This window comes from Histoplasma capsulatum (genome assembly GCF_000150115.1).
Source record: "Histoplasma capsulatum G186AR genomic scaffold supercont2.2, whole genome shotgun sequence".
NCBI classification, from domain to species: domain Eukaryota; kingdom Fungi; phylum Ascomycota; class Eurotiomycetes; order Onygenales; family Ajellomycetaceae; genus Histoplasma; species Histoplasma capsulatum.
In genome coordinates, this window is record NW_025544802.1 from 2,763,944 (window position 1) to 2,784,313 (window position 20,370).

Below are 20,370 nucleotides of genomic sequence, written 5' to 3' on the forward strand. Positions count from 1 at the left end.
ATCTAGAAATTTCACAATCCATACGCCCCACTCATCATCTCAATCTACTGCACAGACAGCTATACAGTACTCCCAGCAACTAGGATATCAATCAGACTTCTCTCAGTCAAGAATGACAATCTCTAAAGCATGATTACTGGCAGTTGTCTGCTTAGGTTCACTCTGAATCATAATGTTCTTGTGTTGACAGTCACCATGAGTATATTTCAGCTGATGACCACAGAAAATGTGTGGTAGACATTGATGATAAAAATCTATTCTGTAATGAGATTGATCATCATAGATATATTTCCACATGGTGGTGATAAGAGAATGGGATGGTGATGTTGATTGGTGTCCACAATAAAAGCATCAGTTACCCTTTTGCAGGTTGACCTTGCATGAACACCTTCGTTTTAACATTTCCTCAATGAGGAGTCTCAATTTCTGCAAGGTTGCACTCTTCGAGTTTGGCGATAGCTGGATTCATCTAACCTCCCGTCTGTGTAATTGCAAATCTGGCATCCAGCACAAAGAGTTGTATAGTTACTAAAGTTAACTAGAACCTGGATGGACAAAAACTGCTGACATAATTTGACAGCCAAGACTGTATTAACTAACTATAATTAGTTAGTTAGTTAGTTAGTTAGTTAACCGTTAGTTATATAATCACGTGCGGCGGCGGCCCTGACAAGCTCCATGAAGCTAACCAAGGCTACACATCCGAATACATCCAGGCCCCAGCATCTAGCACGCTTTCAATTATATTCTCTATTGTTATTCTTAAATATTCTTCAAACCATGTGTATGCAATCTCATACTACACTGTGTCTTGTTCACTGCTCCTCTGCATCTGAGCGCTCTATGTGGTGACCTTGTTTTATCTAAGCGTCAAGATCGAGTAAATTGGTCATCCCCCAGCCTACATTAGACTACCAGCATAACTAAATAACTAGGAGCTCTCACCGACATCTTGTCCTGACAAACCTTGTTTCCAAGGCCCGACTCCCGATCCTTGCCTGGCCTTTATCATTAGCTCGTGATCCAACTATCGTTTACTGATCTCTGTCCGCTTCACGACGTATCTTTATCTGGTTCATATAACGCCAAGGACGACTTCCCAAAGCTCCCACAGACAGCATGGATGGTGTTTCTAAAGAGGTGCTGGGCCATGCCCATCAACGTCCAGCAGCAAACTATGGCCTCACGATTCAAATCCTCCGCAGCCTAGCTCTTCTAGCCTGGTTCAACTGCTGCTGCGTCTGCATCGTCGCTACCCAGCTCGCGGGCGCTCCACTCTACTTCATCAACCGCCAGTACTTCAACGCCTACATGGCCATGACGAAGCGCTCTTTTGGCATCGCCATAACTGCTTTGACGGAGTGGTTCTGCCCAACACCAATCAGGGTTAGTGGAGACAAGAGTGTACAAGGCCAGTTCTTCATAACAAAGGACGGGAAGTTGAAAACAAACTTTCCCGAACGGATGGTCCTGATTGCTAACCATCAGGTCTACACCGATTGGCTGTACCTGTGGTGGTTCTCATACACCTCCCAGATGCATGGGCATATCTACATCATACTCAAAGAGTCACTGAAATATATCCCCCTGATCGGCCAGGGAATGATGTTCTACGGCTTCATTTTCATGGCGAGGAAGTGGATTGCGGATAAGCCTCGGCTGCAGCATCGTCTCGAGAAACTGAAAACCGCCCATGGTGGTCCCAGACCCGGCTCACTGCTTCTGGACCCGATGTGGCTCCTGATTTTTCCCGAAGGGACGAACCTGTCACGGAACACGAAACGGATCAGCGACGGATATGGTGCGAAGCAAGGGATCCCGCCGTTGCGTCATCAGATTCTACCACGTTCAACGGGCTTGTTTTTCTGTTTGCAACAGCTCAAGGGGACTGTTGATTGGGTGTACGATTGTACAGTTGGCTATGAGGGGCCACCGTAAGACCCATTTCAATAGATATATATATTGAAAACAAGAGGAAAGGAGCTAACAACAATACGTACATTATAGAAAGGGCAGCTATCCAGACGCCTACTTCACCATTCGCTCGACGTATCTACAAGGCCGCCCTCCCAAGGTCGTGAACTTTTATTGGAGACGCTTTGCCGTTTCCGAAATCCCCCTGGATGACCAAAAAGAGTTCGACGCATGGGTGCACAAGCGTTGGATCGAGAAGGACGACTTGCTCGAGCGGTTTTACGAAACGGGCCGGTTCCCTCCCTGCGAGTGGGTATCCTCTTCAAACGGTGATGCGCACAAGCAAAACCAGGATGTCATACCTGGTAACCCAAGCTATTTTGAGTCTGCCGTTAAGCTGTCATGGTGGGGCGAGTCGCTGCAGATTTTTGCGGCTCTTGCTGGTCTTGGCGCTTTCTTCTGCTTATTTTCTAGATTTTGGAGAATTGGGTCTTAATGTAACTGTCTCGTTTTCCGCTACTATTTGATTTACTTTTGTTTTATCATGACGTGATGGGCTGGTGGGGTATACCCTTGTTGGACGGAACTATTAGTATTCTTTTTGGAAAGAACCTGCTTTGTTGGGGTGTTTCGTTCGGGTCCTTAATTTTCCTTTTTTTACTTATTTGGATAGGCCAGTACAAGGATCGTTTAGGAAACTTTCACATTATTATTTATTTATATCAATGGGCACTCCTTCGTGCATGCATTGTGCCAACTCCTGGTTTTAAACCTTGGAACCAACCTTGAGGTCACGTGTATGTGGCTGGGCGGTCACCAGCCACAGCTCCAACTTTTGACGGCGGACAAAAGTCAGCATCGATGGACAATGAAGGAAGCACTCCGCATTCAACTCATGCACCGCTGCACATACTCCTTTCATTTGTGGCATGCAGGGTAGTCTTCTGATACCATTGCATTTTCCTGTAGTGCAACTCTTTCTAAGAGCCCTTCGTCATTGATAATGATTTAGACCTTGCCGAAACCGGCTCTCATTTGTTCCCTCTGCATCAGTCCCTCTCTTTACCTTTAGTCTCCGAACCGAACGTCTTCAACCATGGCAACTGTCCAAAATGGATATACCAACGGCTCGCTCACGGAGCAGGGCATCCTAACACACTACCGTTTCTCCGATATCCCCTCTGCCATCGACATCCCCGCCTCCACATTCGATAGTGAGGTCGAAATCAGTCTCGAAGAGCTTCCTGACGATCCCACCGAGCTCTGCACACTCCTCGACAACGAAAAAGCCGCGAAGAACTTCTGGGTTATCATTGCGCTTGCATACGCGAAACAAAACCAGATCGATCATGCCATCGACATCCTCAATCGCGGTCTCTCGTCCCTCGCGCAGGGCGTGACGAAGGAGAAGCTCGGCCTCCTAGGATGGATATGTTGGCTATATATGCGAAAGAGCAGAGAGGCCCCCCGCGTCGCGCCGGGAGGCCAGCTGGTGTCCGAAGCGAAGACTAAAGATTACTATCTCCAGGCGGCTACCTCGACTCTAAACGAGGCGTCGCGATTAAATCCCGCATACCCTTCCCTTTTCCTCGCACGGGGCGTTCTATCGATCTTGCGCGCTTCCTTACAGCCCCCCGCCAAGGCTCTTAGACCCGGGACGGTCGATACTTCGGAACGGGTAGAGACCTTGCGCCAGGCCTTGAAATGTTTCGATGAGTCGGCGAAATCGTTCGGTAACCGGAATGTTATGGCCATTCTCGGGAGGGCGAGGGCACAGTATATGTTAGGTAGATATGCGGAGGCACTGGAGGGTTATCAGGAGGTTCTGATAAAAATGCCGAATATGAGAGATCCTGATCCCCGGATTGGAATTGGTTGCTGTCTCTGGCAACTAGACTTCAAGGAGCAAGCGAAAGCTGCTTGGACTCGTGCTTTAGCTCTGGTTGGTTATTCCTGTCCTCTAGCTTCATTTTTATTGATTATAAGCCATGGGGAAGTCGCTTCGCTAATAAATCTGCTCGACGGTGCAGAATCCGGAATCCAAAGTTGCCAATATCCTTCTGGGAGCTTACTATCTCTATGACAGCTCTCGGCACGCAACCAACGACCCGGCTTTCGGCTCGTTGTACAAAATAGCCATGACGCAGTACACGCAGAAAGCATTCAAAGTGGACAAGGAATATCCCATGACCTGTTCCATGTTTGGCGGCTATTTCTTACTCCGAAAACATTTCCCAACTGTCGAAGCGCTAGCCCGCAAGGCGATTGAACTCACTGATGTTAACGCGATTGCTAGTGATGGATGGTATTTACTCGCGCGAAAGGAACACTTTGAGGGCAACTCTGCAAGAGCCAACGAGTATTACAGCCGGTCAGACCAGGCCCGAGGTGGTGGGGATAGAGGGTACCTGCCGGCGAAATTCGGCGCTGTGCAAATGCAAGTGAGGACCGGTGACTATGATGGGGCCAAATTTCGTCTGGAAAAGATTATTCAGCAGACGAAGAATCCAGAGTCGATGACCCTGCTTGGCGCTCTCTTTGCTGAGGAAGTGTTTGCAGCCCAGTCTAGCCCGCTCAAAGAGGACAAGTCCGCTGAAGTGAAGAAAGCCACGAGCCTCCTCGAGTCCGTGCGTGCGTCGTGGAAAGATGAGAAGAAAAAACTTTCGCCTGATGAGTCTGTTTTACTTTATCTTGCACGACTGTACGAGAGTGGTTCGCCGGAGAAGAGCATGCAGTGTCTGCAGCATGTCGAGCAGATGCAGCTGGCTCAGATACCGGATACCGAGCGGCCCGAGGATATTGAGGATGAGGAGACAACAACGAACCTCCTCCGGGAACATTTGGCACCTCAGCTGCTGAACAATATGGGCTGCTTCTTGTATCATTCTGAGAAGATAGAACTTGCACGGAATATGTTCCAGACAGCCCTCAATGCTTGCGTGAAATCTCGTGACAGAGATGATTCGGCCGACACCGATGCTCTTGTTACCACAATCAGTTATAATCTCGCCAGAACTTATGAGGCCGCGTCCATGCCCGAGGAAGCCAAAAAGGTATATGAAGGTCTTCTGGAAAGGCATAGTGATTACACCGAAGCCAATGCCCGATTGACATATATCGCTCTCCGCCAAAGCCCAACAGACGAAGGACCTAAGAAAATGGCCAAATTATATGAACTAGAGTCTACAAATCTTGAAGTCCGTGCTCTGTTTGGCTGGTACCTAAGCAAATCGAAGAGAAGGGTAGCAAATATCGCCGAAGACCACGAACAACGTCACTACAAACATACACTTCAGGGATATGATAAACATGACAGGTACTCGCTTACGGGAATGGGCAATATCTACCTCCTTGCCGCTCGAGACATGAGGCGCGATACGGAGCAGGATAGAGAGAAACGAAGAAAGATGTACGAGAAGGCTGTGGAGTTCTTTGATAAGGCGCTACAACTTGATCCAAAGAATGCCTATGCGGCGCAGGGGATTGCTATTGCATTGGTTGATGATAGAAAGGATTACACGACTGCGGTACAGATCTTCTCACGCATTCGAGACACGCTGCGCGACGCGAGCGTCTACCTTAATCTTGGACATGTGTATGCTGAGCTTAGACAATTTTCTAAGTCCATTGAGAACGTAAGTGGTTTAACCTAAGAATAGAAAAGGAAAAGAACAATTTGCCATGTTCGATGTTTACTAACCTAACTCTAGTACGAAGCCGCTCTCTCCAAGGATAGACAACGCGACACCCAAATTCTAGCCTGCCTCGGCCGTGTCTGGCTCTTGAAAGGAATGCAAGAAATGAACCTGGTGGCTATGAATACCGCCCTGGACTGTACCCAACGCGCTCGCGCCATTGCCCCCGAACAAATCCACCTTGAATTTAACGTCGCTTTCGTCCAAAACCAGATAGCGCAACTGGTAGTCTCTCTCCCGGAAACCCAAAAGTCGCTCCAAGACGTCCAAATCGCTTCCGACGGGCTTGATGAGGCGATCAACACCTTCAGCCAAATTGCGAAAGCCAAGCATCCACCTTACCCCCGCGGCTCTTTGGAGCAGCGCGCGAACATGGGCAAAAATACCATCCGCAGAAAGCTGGAGCGGACGCTACAGAGCCAGGGGGAATACGAGGAGAAGAACGCCACGAAGTTACAGCAGGCGCGGGAGGCGCGGGAGACTGAATTGAGGAGGCGCGAAGAGGAGAAGCGGAAGGTGGAGGAGGCTGAGTTGGAACGGAAGAGACAGATTGCTGAGGACCGGCAGCGGCTAATTGAGGAAGCGCAGCGCCTTGCTGCGATACGTGCAGAGGAAGAGCGGGCTAGGGAAGAAGCAGAGTATACCACTGACTCCGAGACCGGGGATAAGGTGAAAAGAAAGAAGAAGGCGGCGGCAAGTAAGCGGAAGAAAAAGGATGCTGGGGACGATAGTGGTGCGGCAGGGAGGAAGTCTAAGGATCGGAGTACGGGCCCAGAGAGTGAGCTGGAATCTGACGCAGAAGATCACCCCGCGCCGCGGAAACGGAGACGGCTGGAGAGACGGTCCACTACTAAATCTAGTAAGTATAAAAGTAGTGAGATTGTGGTTGAGTCTGAGAGTGAGGAAGACGAAGAAGGCGCAGGAGCTGGGACTAGGGGAGCGAATGGGGCTAGTCGTGATGCTGGTTCACCCGTTTCGGATCGTGACGAGGATGATGATATGCGTGATACTGCTGCTGGAAGGGTTTCTGTGGATGAGGACAAGGATGCTGATGCTGTTGTGCGACGGCGGCGGACAAAGTTGAATCTTCGCATTGAGGATGATGAGGATGAAGAAGGGGAAAGTGAAGGGGAGAGTGCAGGGAAGAAAGCTCACCCTGCCTCGCTGGATGAGGAGCCAAATGACGAGGATGATCTTTTTGAGGAGAAAAGTGGTGACGAGGCCATGGACCGTGCTAGTAGTGGGGATAAAGATACGGAGATGAAGGATCGCGCGGATGAGGATGAAGATGAAGAGTAAGCGTTCTGTGTGCACCAAAATTTCCACGGCACCAACATCAGCGGGGACTAGTTGATATGTTGCAGCTTCTATCCACTGTGACTCAAAAACGATTCTCAGCTCTCGGGATCTGAAAAGGACCACTCTGCCACTATCTCCAGCACACGAATCACTATATATACTCAGAACGTTTAATTTTCTCTCATCAGCTGATATTCCGTTTCGTATTTTCTTGTCGCCCCCTTTCCATGGCCTCTTTTCAGCTGGTCTATTTGTTTGTTTCCCTAACTATATGTTTTTAAGAAACATGCATCGGTGTCCTTTATGGTGCGTTCAGTGCGGTATCACTTTCCTACTGGTTTGAATTCCCATATCCATTCATCACTTGTCTTTACTATTTTATCATTCTGCGTCTATCCTTCCAGGTGCAATATACTGTACTTCTCCTTTTCTCGGATTTCAAACTAGGGATCTCTATTGATCTCCTTTATTTGCTTGCTCTACGTTATATCTATGTATAGGTAATTGGAATGAATGAAGAGATGAAGTTTGGTTCAATCCGTTCTATTCATAGCCGGATCACGCCGGATTCCATATCTCTACGTAGCCTCCAAACTATTGCGGGAAGACCACCAAACGGAAAACTGATATCAGCCTTCTTCCACAAATATTGTCAGGATTTCGTGTCGGCAACTCAAAATTCAGCTTGACATTTTGGATCCATTGTTCCACGACAGGAACTCTGTGAGCGCGGGGCAACCGTTTCTTCATGTTGGCAACTTCCCAACGCTTGGACTCATCTAACAACCCCCATTAGAAATCCGTAATCATCGCTGAAGACACAGCGTTATTGCTCAGTATATTTTTCGAAGAACCAAACCGTAATACTGGCCGCGATGCACCCTCCAGCCCTCGCCTCCACCACCAAGATTGCATATTTTGACGCTAAACGGGCGGCAACCGACAGCTCTTATGCCCGGTCCTTCAGCTCCGCTCCCTCATTTGTTGTTTACTCGGACAAATTCATTAACGATGTGCTCGGTCTCAATGCCCGGTTATCCCTCGTCTCGTCCCGCAAAGACACGAAGGATAAATTCGCCCATGAAGCCGGAGTATACATCCCAGGCACAAACAGTATCTACTTCACCTCAAACTACCAGACCAGCGACCCCAGAATCGACCTCTATGCCATAACAGCCGACACCTGGCAGATTGAGAAGCTCACCGATAAGCCAGGCTTTGACATCGTCAGCCAGCCCAATGGCGCCTGTAATTACCAGGGCAAAATCCTCTACTGCGCCCAGGGCAACATGGATACTGGTGGTGGCAACGGCAAGCCCTCTGCCCTCACCCTGGTCGACCCCGTCTACGGCACCGCAGACACTCTGATAAATAACTTCCACGGCCGTGAATTCTCTTCGATCAACGACGTCGTCGTTCACCATGGGACGGGAGACATATGGTTCACGGATCCGACATATGGGTTCGAGCAGGCATTCCGCCCCGTTCCCGAGCTGCCCAAACAAGTGTACTGCTTCCGGCCCTCAACATGCCAATGCTGGGTTGTCGCCGATGGCTTCAGTATGTGCAATGGCCTTTGTTTCAATCCAGACTACACCCTCATGTACATCACGGATACAGGTGCGATACAGAGTCATGGCCATATAGGGGATGGACATAATTTCTCGTTCTGCGGGACGTCACCGGCTTCTATCTATGTTTATGATGTAGTGGATGGGGCAACTCATTTGGCAAATCGGCGGCTGTTTGCCTATTGTGATAATGGCGTACCGGATGGGATTAAGTGTGATGAGAAGGGGTTTGTATACTCTGGGTGTGGGGATGGTGTGCACGTGTGGGACCCCAAGGGACATTTGGTGGGGAAGATCGTCGTTGGGAGTACTACAGCAAATTTCTGCTTTGGTAAGGAGGGGCTCTGGATGTTTGCGGAGGAGGAGCTGTGGTTTTGTGAGTTGAAGGCTCGGGGTGCATTGCCTGAGGTTAAAGGGATGAAGTGATTACAGATGGGAGAAAGTTCAAGAAAATGGAGGTCTTGAGAAAGTATGTGTACGTAGTATACGAAAAGGGTTATGGGAAAGCTAATGTAAATAGATAAACCCGGCTTTTATATATTGAACCTAGGCGGGCTCAGGGCAGGGAAATTATTTCTATGAATAGCAGTAATAAGCTCCACAAGGCTTGGGTAATTCAGAAACACCCATTCACTTCACGATGGCGGAAGAAATAAACGCATCTATAAACTGGAAGTTGTTTTGGTGGATAGTTAAATCATTCAAGATGTGGCATACAAAATTCCAAATATCAAAGGTTCTTCAGTTATCTCATAGAGTTGCTTCGAGCCGGTAACATATTGCGATTATCTTCTGTTTATGGTTGAGGAATGATTGGAGCCTTATGCACTAATTGGAAATATCATATATTGAAAAAGTAGCGAGGATTCGAAAGGAGGGAAATAGGAATAGGAAATTAAGAAAAACCTAGGGAAGCGCTCTTTCATGATAGTAGTGACCTAAAATCGCCCTTCTAAAATCCTACTCATTCCGATGCCACGAAGCTAATCGAATTCCGGAGCTAGAATTAGAAGTGCTCTCCGAATTTCTCGTTCAAGAGTATCAAGATCAATTATTTGAGGTTCTGTGACATCTGTAGTGCATGTTTACAATATCGATTTCGCAGCACGTAATGACATTTCCAGGTTGTGCTGCTCCCTGCATTTTCCAGTCACTGTTTCAGGGGAAATAAACGAGGCCCTCGTTTTCTTGCGCAATTATATCTTTGAGGACATAGTTCAAGACATAACCACATTTCTCCGCGGGATACTGAAGCAATTTCAAAATTCGAGGGTCCTCCTTATGTTCAAGGTACATGCAAATTGCGAAGCACTCGGAAGAAACTTTGGTGTATGTCCACCATTGCTTCTCCTCGCACAGTTTCCCAAGCCAATAACTTAGTATGAGGAGCGCCCTGGGATCCTTCTCCTGTAGGAGCTTGGTGTATGCGGGATAGAGTCTCCCAATGAAGGGGATGAGTTTCGCAAAGTTGTTTCTGTCCGCTTTGAGAGGCAGCATGGGGCTGAGCATTCGGAGTGGCCAGTGATATGGATTGGATTCTTCGGTGGTCGTTTCGTTGATCTCACACAGCTCTGCAAGCTCCGGGTGCAGTCCCTCCCGGCCCGGAGAGTTATTGTTGAATGTGTGATCCTCATCATCAGATTCCATGAAAGCTTCGAACCAAATGCTTTGCCGTAGTTGCTGGAAGGTGATGGTCTCGAGGATATATCGAAGCCCGGACTGGCCCAACAGCCACGAGAGCCGCGTAGGATCCGATGAAAACACCCAAGAACTATCTGGTTTACACTCCTCCGGGCTGAAAATGATGGTACCCAATAACATGCAAGTCGACATTAGAGGGTCCATATTGTGCTCGTCAATTGGCTTTGAAATTTCCCTACGGTAAAGTCTTAATGCACGCTCCCAATGGACCCCTGCGGCAATAGCATAGGATTTGTCATAGGGCAGAAGACGGCGGAGGTGTGTTACTGCAACGCCAAAAACGGCATGCATGAGGCTTGGGTTCTAGGGGCAAACACATTTAGTAGTTTGCAAGGGGAATGGGCAAAGAAGGAAATCGATTGTAAAGTAATCTGTACCTGGAAAGCAAGTTGAATCATTTTACCACTCATGACTCGTCTATGAGCATCAGACGACGAAGACGCATGGGCGGCCATAGTTATGAAGTGATGGAAAAATTCCACAGTTCTATGGCTTATTGAACTCATCACCTGGAGGAAAGCCCTATCAGTGGACTCATCAAGTTGTAGGACCCGTTCGATCTTATCAGCTAAATCGGCCACAGACATCGAGAATTGTATCGATGAAGGCAGAAGATGTGGGCTGGGTGCAATTTGACGAGATCCCGCGTGCAATATCGGTTGACGTCGCTGAACCATTGTTGTCGAGTAATCGCAGCCTACGCCGTACGTCATGCACTTTTGGCACTCGGGTTTTGTCTCATCACACTTGAAGCGAAAATCAGTATGTTTCCACGTCCAAAACGACCAAAACTATTGGACATACCTTGATCCGCCGTTTCTTGCAATTCAAACAGCCAGCTCGAGACTTGCGATGGGGCCGGCGGGGATGATAGACAGTGTCCTTTGACTTGCCATTTTCCACCTTAGATTGCCGAGGCGGTCTATTCGGGCCATTAAAGCGGAAAATTAGCTGTTTTTTGACGACGCGACTTTCCATAGCAGGACGATGTTGGTGATTTCAAGTTCGCAGAGCGAAGTTTTGACACCAGCGATCACGAATGAAAAGAACATTCAGGGGACCCTATATGATGACGCAGCAAGAATTTGTTTCCGACTCTGCAAAAAAGAAAAAAAGCAGCTTTTGGATATTTGCAAAAGAGCTCTGTTGTGAGCTACGGCGATATTCTTCTCATTTTCTTCCCCCATGTCAAATATATAGCTGCCTGGTGAGAAGCTCGGCGGAATCATGAGCAAGGGTCGGAACTGAGCCTCGCTATTGCAAGCGAAATCGCAACTCAAATCATCGACACCAGGGCTCAGACGCAATGGCCGTAAGAACTCGTATCGGTTTGTGGTTCATATCCAGCTTTTGAAAGGCTCATCCCAACCAAGGCGTACTGCGGGAGGCAGAATCGATGTTGCCACAAGGCACTGCCTCAGCTTTCTTGCATACTTCAGTGCAGAAACAAAAGATATGAATTAACTTTAGAACACACGTGAATTAAAAAAAAAAACCCCATTTTGATATGATTTACCTGGGGTAGCTCGGGATAATTCCGCTGGTGGACATATACATTGTGTATCTGCCCACTATCAGGTATCGGCTACCATTTGTTCCATTTACAAGTCCTATCAAACTGATGTATCCGCGTTCATATTCCATGATATTGATATTGATATTAGTATCAATATCGATAAAGCCACTGCAGCCCACACATTCGGAAGAGTGATGTGGCAAAGCATTCCACTGGTTATTCATCCAGTATATGGACCAATAACTACGGGAAGGTTGCTGAAATATTACAATCAGAGCGCAGACATTCGGTATCCAGAATATTGCACTGTCAAGCACAGGTTCCTCGAATGATGCACCGCTATGATCAAGGAGGATTGAGATTGTAAAAAGGAAAATGCTGTGAGATTTTAGCCTCACACCAACTTTGTCAGGCCGGAAGCAGCAAACTTTCTTCAGACTTCAAACAATCCACTTCTGCCTCTTTTATGCCCTTCTCAGACCAGGTAATCGGGTTTTCTCTCAAATGTGTTTCATTCACATTTCTGCTGAGTTGGTGGCAATAACACCATCCCAATCCATCCAACCAACCATGCGAGTGGAAGAAATCCTCTGACATGTGTTCCCAAATGATGAGCATCCAAGCTGTTGGCTATCGAACCTTCCCAGATGCAATAGCGAGCCATCAGCCCACCTTTCAAGCACCATTACCATGGAGTTAATATATAACAATTCAAACAGTCTGTTAGAAGTGGGGTAAATAGTGTTTATAGCATCAAACCATGCCCCGAAGTTGTTATTTCTATCAGCCCCGAAGGTTGAGCAAAGTCTCACCTTGAATTCAACACAAGTATGATCATAACTGCATGACAGCTTTCAGCACCATGAGCAAAATTGGAAATCCTTTGCGTAAGCGGGCCATCTTTTAGCGGGACATTGATGCCTCCGCGCTGTTGCAAAACGATCTTGAAAGAACCTTCAGAATCTAAGGGAATGGGTGGCTTTTTTAACCAGGCCTCAGAATGATACAATTAGGCGAGACTTTTTGTTGTTGAGTCGCCTTCGGGTTAGTATCATTTCCATTTCCGGGACTATCTGCTATTTTATCCGACTGCATGAGGGGAAGAGAGAACTGTTGATATGAGATGGGAGAAGTTTGGAGAAGAATCTTAGCCATTACGCTGATATGCGAAAAGAAGTTGGGCTTTGCGAGATGTTACCCGTTTTCTCTCCTTGCGGATCCAACATGGGGATGCTGGGTTATCAAATTGTGGGGAATGCTCAGGTTCGATTCAACTCTTTCTGAACGCCTTTTTGTCTTCAAAAGATCAATAACCCATAGAAGTCTGGTGAGTTCCCCCAATACCAACGCGGGTGGGTGATAGATCGAATGAAACCCACGCAGATCCGGACTCATGTCAACCTTGCCTTGTGAGGTCTTCTACGGGGCTTGCTATGGGAACGGCAATATTGTCTGTCATCCCAATACTTTTGATGGCTGACCCCTCACGTTCGCCAAAATCCTTCAAGCACGGATCTATCTAAACAATTCACATTCGCAGTCATGGCAGAACACCGCGCGAGATTCTTGAAGCAGAGTAAGAAAAGGACCAACAGGATCAAAGCGGAAAATAGGCATCAGACTCGAACTTACGAGATTGCCAATGCTAACAAACAAGGTCACATTTGCCGGGTGCAATTTAGTGACCTACCGAAAAGAGGCAAGATAAAGAAAAAAAGAAAACTCACAGACTATTTCTTTTTCACTGAGCAAATTCAAAGCCTCTGTTGTTTTGTTAGGCTTTTGTTTTGTTTATTAAAGGTAAGTGCAAATAGGCCCTTAAGATCCCTTTGTTCCCACGATACGCTTATGCAAAGTGCCTTGCATTTTGTTCATTTGAAGATAGGTAAGATGCGTGATACCCTTTGATGCGCGACTGTGGTTCAGGCGCATGGGTCTTTTCGCGATCGAAATTGCTCTACCAAGAAATGGTTGAACGTTTTGTGGAAAGGAATACGATATGTTACGTAAAGCCGATTTCTTGGATCGAGCAGATGGCTGTTCAAGTTTCTCTGATTGGCAACAATCTAAGCAAAGTGGGCCATATAAATACATCAAGACGAATCGCAGGTACCTGCATGAGAATCGAAAGCCAAGTATGAAAACAACGCGTACGGCATACCTCCGGTTGAATATTGAGAAGAGCGTGAATGGAAATCCCACTGCTCCCGTCTAAACAAAAGCCACATGACCAAAAAAAGGTGTCATATGAAAGTTCGGCTCATTAGGCGGGCTCCAAGCCCCCAGTTTCTGATCAGGGAACGTCTGCGGGTTGGTGATGGTGCGGAAGAAATTCATTCTCCAGCGTGTACCACGAAGATCCTCGGGCGCGTTAAACAGCGCAAGCGGGATCTGAACTTCCGACTTCCAAGTCTTGTCTTGGCGATTGAGAGTTGTTTTCGCCAACATCCCATCCCCGAAGGGATCAGAGATGAAAGCGTGATCCATAGGCGCATTTTCTGCACGCACGCGTGAAGGATTGTAAATAAACGACTGGTAGGTGACGTTGTTCGGATTTACTTCAAATTCGAGGTATGTTTGGGGTGGCTCATCGCCGAGTTGTATAAACGCCTCCATCACCGAGTACTTCCAGATGTCGTCGTTGGTTCCCTGACTGGAATTGAAATAGAAGTACTTTTCGTCGAAGGCCGTGAATGTCAGATGGAGCATGGGAGAAATCTCGGATCTTTTGGTTCTGTAACACAGGTCGACTTGAGTCGATGGGAATTCCGTTCCCTCCGGGACCGACTTGTTGAATACGACCTTACCTTTCCTTGGGCATTCGGGAACAACGGCGGATGGAATTTCGTGGCTGCCACTGCTATCTGCTGTTGCGGAAACGGCCATTGCCGCCCCTAGGGTGCTGAGGAGGAGGAAATGGAGGTGCATTGTTGTAGATGACCAGGTGAAATGAGTGGAGTGTTGAAGTGACAACTAAGAAAACACACACCCACTGCGAAGTGAAATGGAATTGCAATGCCTGGGCGAGATACCTGCTTATAAGTAGCGTCAAGCCATTGCATGTTGATCACAACACCAGCTTGAAATAGATCCGGACCCTCCCTCTCTTTGTCGAAGCAGCAGGGGTTCACATGTAGTGCTAACCTTAGATCTCAAGCTTCGGCCCTGTTTTCCTTTACTCTTTGACTCAAGTCATATTCCCCAGCCAGCACTACCCAAGCACATACAGAGATAAGGTAGTATTTGACCAGGTGTGCCTGACAGGAGTGAGTTGATATGACAGTTTGCACCGCCATAACCGAGACCATACGGAAGTGGGAACGGTCATGGCTTTAAGATGCGGGTTTTGACCGATTCTATACGGAGTGAAGTTGCATTCATTTCCCGCTTGGACTAGCTTCAACATTGCTTTGTCCGCTACTGTTTGAAAGGATGGGACGAAGATCGATCCATTGGCGTCTTGAGCTGGCGGATCGCTATTTTGTTCCTCATTTCTTGGTATGAATGTAACTTCAGCAATGGGATATAAGAGAAGCATCATAGATGTGCTTCGGCCTTTTGAACAGGGCATGTTGAACCATTTTCCAACATGACATGACATGGCCTCGTGGAAAAAGTTCGATTCCATGCATTCAATACAACGTCTTGCATTGTTCGAAATAACGGGGGGTTTGCCCTACACATGGATGGATATCGAAAACAAATCCTGATTGCAACTCAATGTACACATATGTAAATCGAACCGTCACATTTTATCTCAAACCACAATTGAAATATGCGATGCGGCCAAATGTGGAGGAGTCTAGCCAAAAAAAAAAAAAAAAAAAAAAAAGAATCAATCCGAAAAACGCTTTCCACCCGGCTCCCAGGAAACATTTCCTATTAGTTTGTTAGATGGGAGGCACGCATGCTCCGTTCAACCAACAACCCAACGAGCGAATCCCTCGAGACCCGCGTTCCAGGCTGCATAGCGACGCACAGTGCGGAGTAGCAATTCTCTCTCTCTCTCTGTGTGTGATCCGCAACCGTTCATCAAATATGACACGGAGTTTTTCTCATTTATTCGGCAGTCAGTTGAATGGTTTTCAACAACAACTTTGCATGTTCAGCTGCTGGTGCGCTGACCGCCTTCCATGTGGAATATGGAATATGGAATATGGCTTTCACAAACTAACCAGTACTAGCTAGCAGTGTATTGTACGAAGTTACGCCGCAGCATATCTAGCTATCTTTTCGTGATACTCATCATATATCTATCGACTTGCATCTTGGAAATGAACAATCCCCTTCCAGATCCGCTTGCTCCTTTTGCAAAATGCAGTTAAAAACTGGGTTGTATAAATAATATACAGATAAGTGTTCCGGCATAGTATTAACAATTTATGTAGCTTTGCAAAAAAAAATCAATCTTCGCCAACATACATACTCATATGGTTTCTGAAAGAATGAAAGAATATGGAATATGAGATATAAAATCTCGGCTTTGCGCCACACAAGCAAAACTAAAAAAAAAAAAAAAAAGCCCCAATGCCGAAAGCCAGTGTGGAAAGTAAGTATTCGGGACTTTGAGGGGGACAAATCATCTATCGGTTGAAATCAAAAAAGGGAGAGTAACCAACTACCTGGGGTTGTTCTCGCTTCAATGTTCAATGCCATCCATCGACAGAAGCGTTGACGCCCGTATCGATACATAATATATGCTAGGCCACTGAGGCCAAAAAAAGAGCTCGATCAAACCACCCAGCGGCCATGCTGGTAGTAAGTAGGTAGTAGAAGGGAACGAACCAATCCAACCCGCCCTCCCCAACATAATAATAACAAGACGGCGCGTGGGGATGGATAATGAAACCCGATTTTCTCCATGTCAGGTATATATTATATCTATCTAGATATCTAGAGCTAGACGGTTACGCAACGGTCTTTATGTAGGGGTGGGTAATGTACAGTACAGCAGATCTAGATAACATGCCATCGGCGTGCGTACTAGATAGTGTACTGTACATGTGGAGCTCCATCTGCGCTTCTCCATCTTCGTCTTCATCTTCCATCTCCCCTCATGACTCTCGTTAATTTATGAATTTTACTTTACTTCATTTCTTCTTCATTCCAAGATATGACCGAAGGACGCATGACGTGTGAGGTTGTATTTATTTCGCGATCGTGGCGGTGCGGGTTGGATATTGGGGATGAGATCTCTTTTTCTTTTTTTTGTTCTCCTACATTTGAGGTATAGATGTGCACCCGTACATGTGTGCCTATCTCTACACTGTACATATGGCACATGGAGAAGGGAGGGCATGCAGAAGTTGAAAAGACCTCAATGAATTAGGTAGGTACCCAAGAAAAAAAGTTAAATTCAATCAAGCCGACTAACCCCAAGCTAAATCAAACGAATCCCTCCAGCCTATATTATATGTAAAATGTGAGCATAATGTTTTTTGTTATATAAAGAAAAAGAAGAAAAGAAGAAAAAGCAGAGCATTCGACTTCTTGTCTGCTCTCACTTTCCCCCCTCTTTTTATGTTAATAGCGAAGGATTAGAATCCACCATCTCATCAACCTCATCCAATTACATCCCATCCTTTTCTCCGCCGTTTGCCAAAAGAGAGAAGAGAGAAAAAGGAAAGGTTGAAAGTTGAATAAATAAGAAACATGCAGAAGGAATGTAAAATGCCAAGTGGAAGGCTGACTGACAAAAGGAAGAAATCTGAAAACAAGGGGAAAAAAGAATGATAGATATATCACCAGAATGAATGACAGTGAGGGAAGTAAAACTAATAAGAAAAAAAATATAGAAATATATATGAATATATATGAATGATTATGTGATGTGTATGTATGTAGACATGAGTAATGTGTATCAAGTAATATAGACGCTGTTTCCCAAACAGAGTGAAAGCTCAAAAAACCAAAATGAGGTCGTGGGGCTCATGAGATAAAATGTGAAGTGTGAGTTATCAAAACGAATGTCTTCGCCATATATGTATGGACTTAGAAAGGAAATGCGAAAAGGATAGGCAGGGTAGGCAGGGTAGGCAGGCAGGAGGGAGGATAAGGATGAGAAGTATAGAGTGCAAGGTTGATGAGAAATGAAAATGATGTCATAAATGCCAGCAATATGCAAGGATGGGGTAGAAAACCAAAAAAAAAGAGAAAAGAGTAAAAACGATCCAGCTTTTTATTGACGATACATCAAAACTTTTTTGGGGCGCGACTGGGCAGAGAAAGAGAAAGAGAAGGAAGTTGCAAAGGCAAGTAAAGGAGAGAGCGAAATAAAAGAGAGAGAAAAACAACCAAACCAACTGCCGTCTATCTATATAGGGGTACAAAGCTTTTTTTGCTTTTTCGCGTGGACGCAAGCAAAATTGGAAAATGGAAAACTGATGATGTTTAAAAAGGAAACAATTGTGCGATGCAATGTACAGGTGGTGAGGAATATAGGCCAAGAGGCCCCTCTCCCAAAGTACCACAAGAGACTAATTAGCGGTCAGCGAGAGTGCACACATCGCCAACGGTGGAACACCACTTGCTATTTTTCTTTCTTCGATCTGCGTTTACATTTTCTCACCGCGATGCGGGGGCGGGAGTCGCTGCAGCTGCGGTGGGAAAAAGCGAGTATGACTTTCGAGCCTTCCGACCACTAGGGCCACGGGTTACAGTGGCAGACCGCTTTCGAGTCTCAGGGGTCTTGGTCTTGACGGGAGAGGTAGGTTGGCACAGATCCAAGGCGGATACAGACTTTGCGCGATCGTGATACGGCATCTTCGGGACAGATGAGACCTCAGAATTATAGCCATCCACAGAATCTGCGGACAAGATAGGCGCCGATCGCTGGGTGAGCTCTCGCGCTAGGCTCTTACTTCGTTGATGAATGGCGATGGGGGGTGGGCGGGAGGCAATTTTCTTCATTTGCTGTTCACCGGCAGAGGGCATGGAATCATGATCCACGGCTGGGTGGCTGCGGTTCGAACTATGCACTAACTCGGGAACACTGATTGTGGACACCGATGAGCGATGCTTTCGTGCGACTGATGCCGCGCGGGACAGGATAATGCTTTCCTGTGAGTTGCACTTGCTGATTGGAGAGCAGCTTCCTCGGGAAGAATCGACGGGCTCGTCCACCTGGGTTGGGAAGTACAAGGGATAATGTTCGTTGATCTTTTGGCCGCCCGGAATCAACTCGTCATAGGCTTGATTTGACACCATGTCATCTCCAAAGGGCGCTGCCACGATTGGAACATGCTCGGCTCTAAAGTAATCGGCTTGTGATAACGGATCTACTTGAACGCATGGAAGAAGACTGGTCGCTGTTATTGGGCTAACATCATAACTCGCAGCAATGAAAAGGGGCACTGTAGCGGTGTTCTCATTAATGCTTTGCCGGTCACTGTGTTCCGGTGCATCCTGACTCTCTTGATTCTGGAGATCAATGGGTTCGGCAAACTTTTCTGTGCCAATGGCGTTGGGGGAATCAGCCACGGGGGTTGCTCTAATAGTCAGGCTCTCGAGTCTCTCTCTCATTTCCAGTTCTTCAAATGAAGTGCGTTGCCAATCGAAATTTGAATTTGACTCTGCAGCATGCTCGTAGCAATAATCGATGTCATCCTCCCATGACAAGTCATCTGCTGGGCGTTGCAATATCGAACGCCGCTTGTTCAATGCCCATTTCTTCTGTGCAAAAGCTGCATCGGAATCTCCAGCAAGTGCTGGGATCGTAGGCGATCCAAGCGGCTCTTGGATGCGTTGTTTATACAAAGGCACTGCAGGTAAAGGTTTATCGAAGTCCACTCTTGGGGTGGACTGTCCAAAGCGGAAAGGTTCTGACGAAGTTGCAAGGACGGAGTTTCGTGCCTCACTATTGCGGGATGCCGCAGTCTCGTCCTCCTCTGGAACATCTGCGAGATCAAAAGTATGGATATTCGATGGCGGTGTGCGGGCCATTACTGGCTCATCGTCATCAGGTGTGATAGCGTTTCCGACACCGGGGAAGACGCTGGGCAGATCCAGCTTTGGGAGGTGTTGCTCTTGTGTATCATCGTACGTTGTTTCTGGAACAACAAAGGTAGAATGAAGACCAAGCAGGGCATCAATCGTTTGAGGTGATGGCTCAGGGATATCAGGTGTTGCCAGCTTTGAAGACGATCGAGGAGGCGGTATCATCGATGGGGATGATTGTTGCCTGGACAGGCGAGACACTGGGCGAGAAAAGTTTTCTACTGATCGAGAATTGCGGTTTGATTGAAGATTGGAATGGGAGTTAGGTGAGGTGCGTGCATTAGGTGATCGAGGGGGGCTATGAGAGTGTTGGAACTTTGAGTCCCAGGTGCGCAGAATGGCATCATTGTTGGTGGAAATATTGTCAGAGGAAGAGTTTTCGGAATGCAAGCGTTCGGCTCTGATTCCCTTCAGCTCGCTGCCAGGACGCTGGGAGGCCCTAATGACGGAGAATTCCGTCACTATATCATGGAGATGGCAGTTATTCAAAGGTGGGAGCTGGCTGGGGCTTGTATGTGTAACATGTTGGAAGTCGAAGGGGTCGGAGATATTCTTCTTCAGAGCATCTATCCCAGAAAAAGGGAGAGAACAAACGCCAGCAAATGCAAGCAAAACCTCCACAAATCAATAGGAAGGAATCGCAGTACCAGGAATAAGGGGAAAGGGGAGAGGAGATCCA

The 20,370-nt window shown here is 47.0% G+C and overlaps 6 protein-coding genes across 6 annotated transcripts; 3 read left to right on the forward strand and 3 right to left on the reverse strand.

Annotated features, from left to right (window-relative positions):
- Positions 1-748: 748 nt before the first annotated feature.
- On the forward strand, positions 749-2,633 carry HCBG_02129 (uncharacterized protein; the record flags this gene model as incomplete). The annotated part of the gene is made up of 2 exons (XM_045429178.1): positions 749-1,934; positions 2,008-2,633. 2 exons carry the CDS (start codon positions 1,120-1,122, stop codon positions 2,408-2,410), a joined length of 1,218 nt encoding a protein of 405 aa, XP_045290964.1.
- Positions 2,634-3,010: 377 nt separating this feature from the next.
- On the forward strand, positions 3,011-7,270 carry HCBG_02130 (tetratricopeptide repeat domain-containing protein; the record flags this gene model as incomplete). Its single annotated transcript, XM_045429179.1, has 3 exons — positions 3,011-3,856; positions 3,945-5,549; positions 5,625-7,270. 3 exons carry the CDS (start codon positions 3,011-3,013, stop codon positions 6,906-6,908), a joined length of 3,735 nt encoding a protein of 1,244 aa, XP_045290965.1.
- A 513-nt stretch (positions 7,271-7,783) lies between these two features.
- HCBG_02131 (uncharacterized protein) lies at positions 7,784-8,905 on the forward strand (the record flags this gene model as incomplete). Its single annotated transcript, XM_045429180.1, has 1 exon — positions 7,784-8,905. One exon carries the CDS (start codon positions 7,784-7,786, stop codon positions 8,903-8,905), a length of 1,122 nt encoding a protein of 373 aa, XP_045290966.1.
- A 732-nt stretch (positions 8,906-9,637) lies between these two features.
- Positions 9,638-11,158, reverse strand: HCBG_02132 (C6 zinc finger domain-containing protein; the record flags this gene model as incomplete). Its single annotated transcript, XM_045429181.1, has 3 exons — positions 9,638-10,483; positions 10,558-10,926; positions 10,985-11,158. 3 exons carry the CDS (start codon positions 11,156-11,158, stop codon positions 9,638-9,640), a joined length of 1,389 nt encoding a protein of 462 aa, XP_045290967.1.
- Positions 11,159-13,727: 2,569 nt separating this feature from the next.
- On the reverse strand, positions 13,728-14,695 carry HCBG_02133 (uncharacterized protein; the record flags this gene model as incomplete). The annotated part of the gene is made up of 1 exon (XM_045429182.1): positions 13,728-14,695. The coding sequence occupies one exon, from the start codon at positions 14,622-14,624 to the stop codon at positions 13,908-13,910; it is 717 nt and encodes a 238-aa protein (XP_045290968.1).
- A 2,335-nt stretch (positions 14,696-17,030) lies between these two features.
- HCBG_02134 (uncharacterized protein) lies at positions 17,031-19,856 on the reverse strand (the record flags this gene model as incomplete). Its single annotated transcript, XM_045429183.1, has 1 exon — positions 17,031-19,856. The coding sequence occupies one exon, from the start codon at positions 19,854-19,856 to the stop codon at positions 18,261-18,263; it is 1,596 nt and encodes a 531-aa protein (XP_045290969.1).
- Positions 19,857-20,370: the final 514 nt, after the last annotated feature.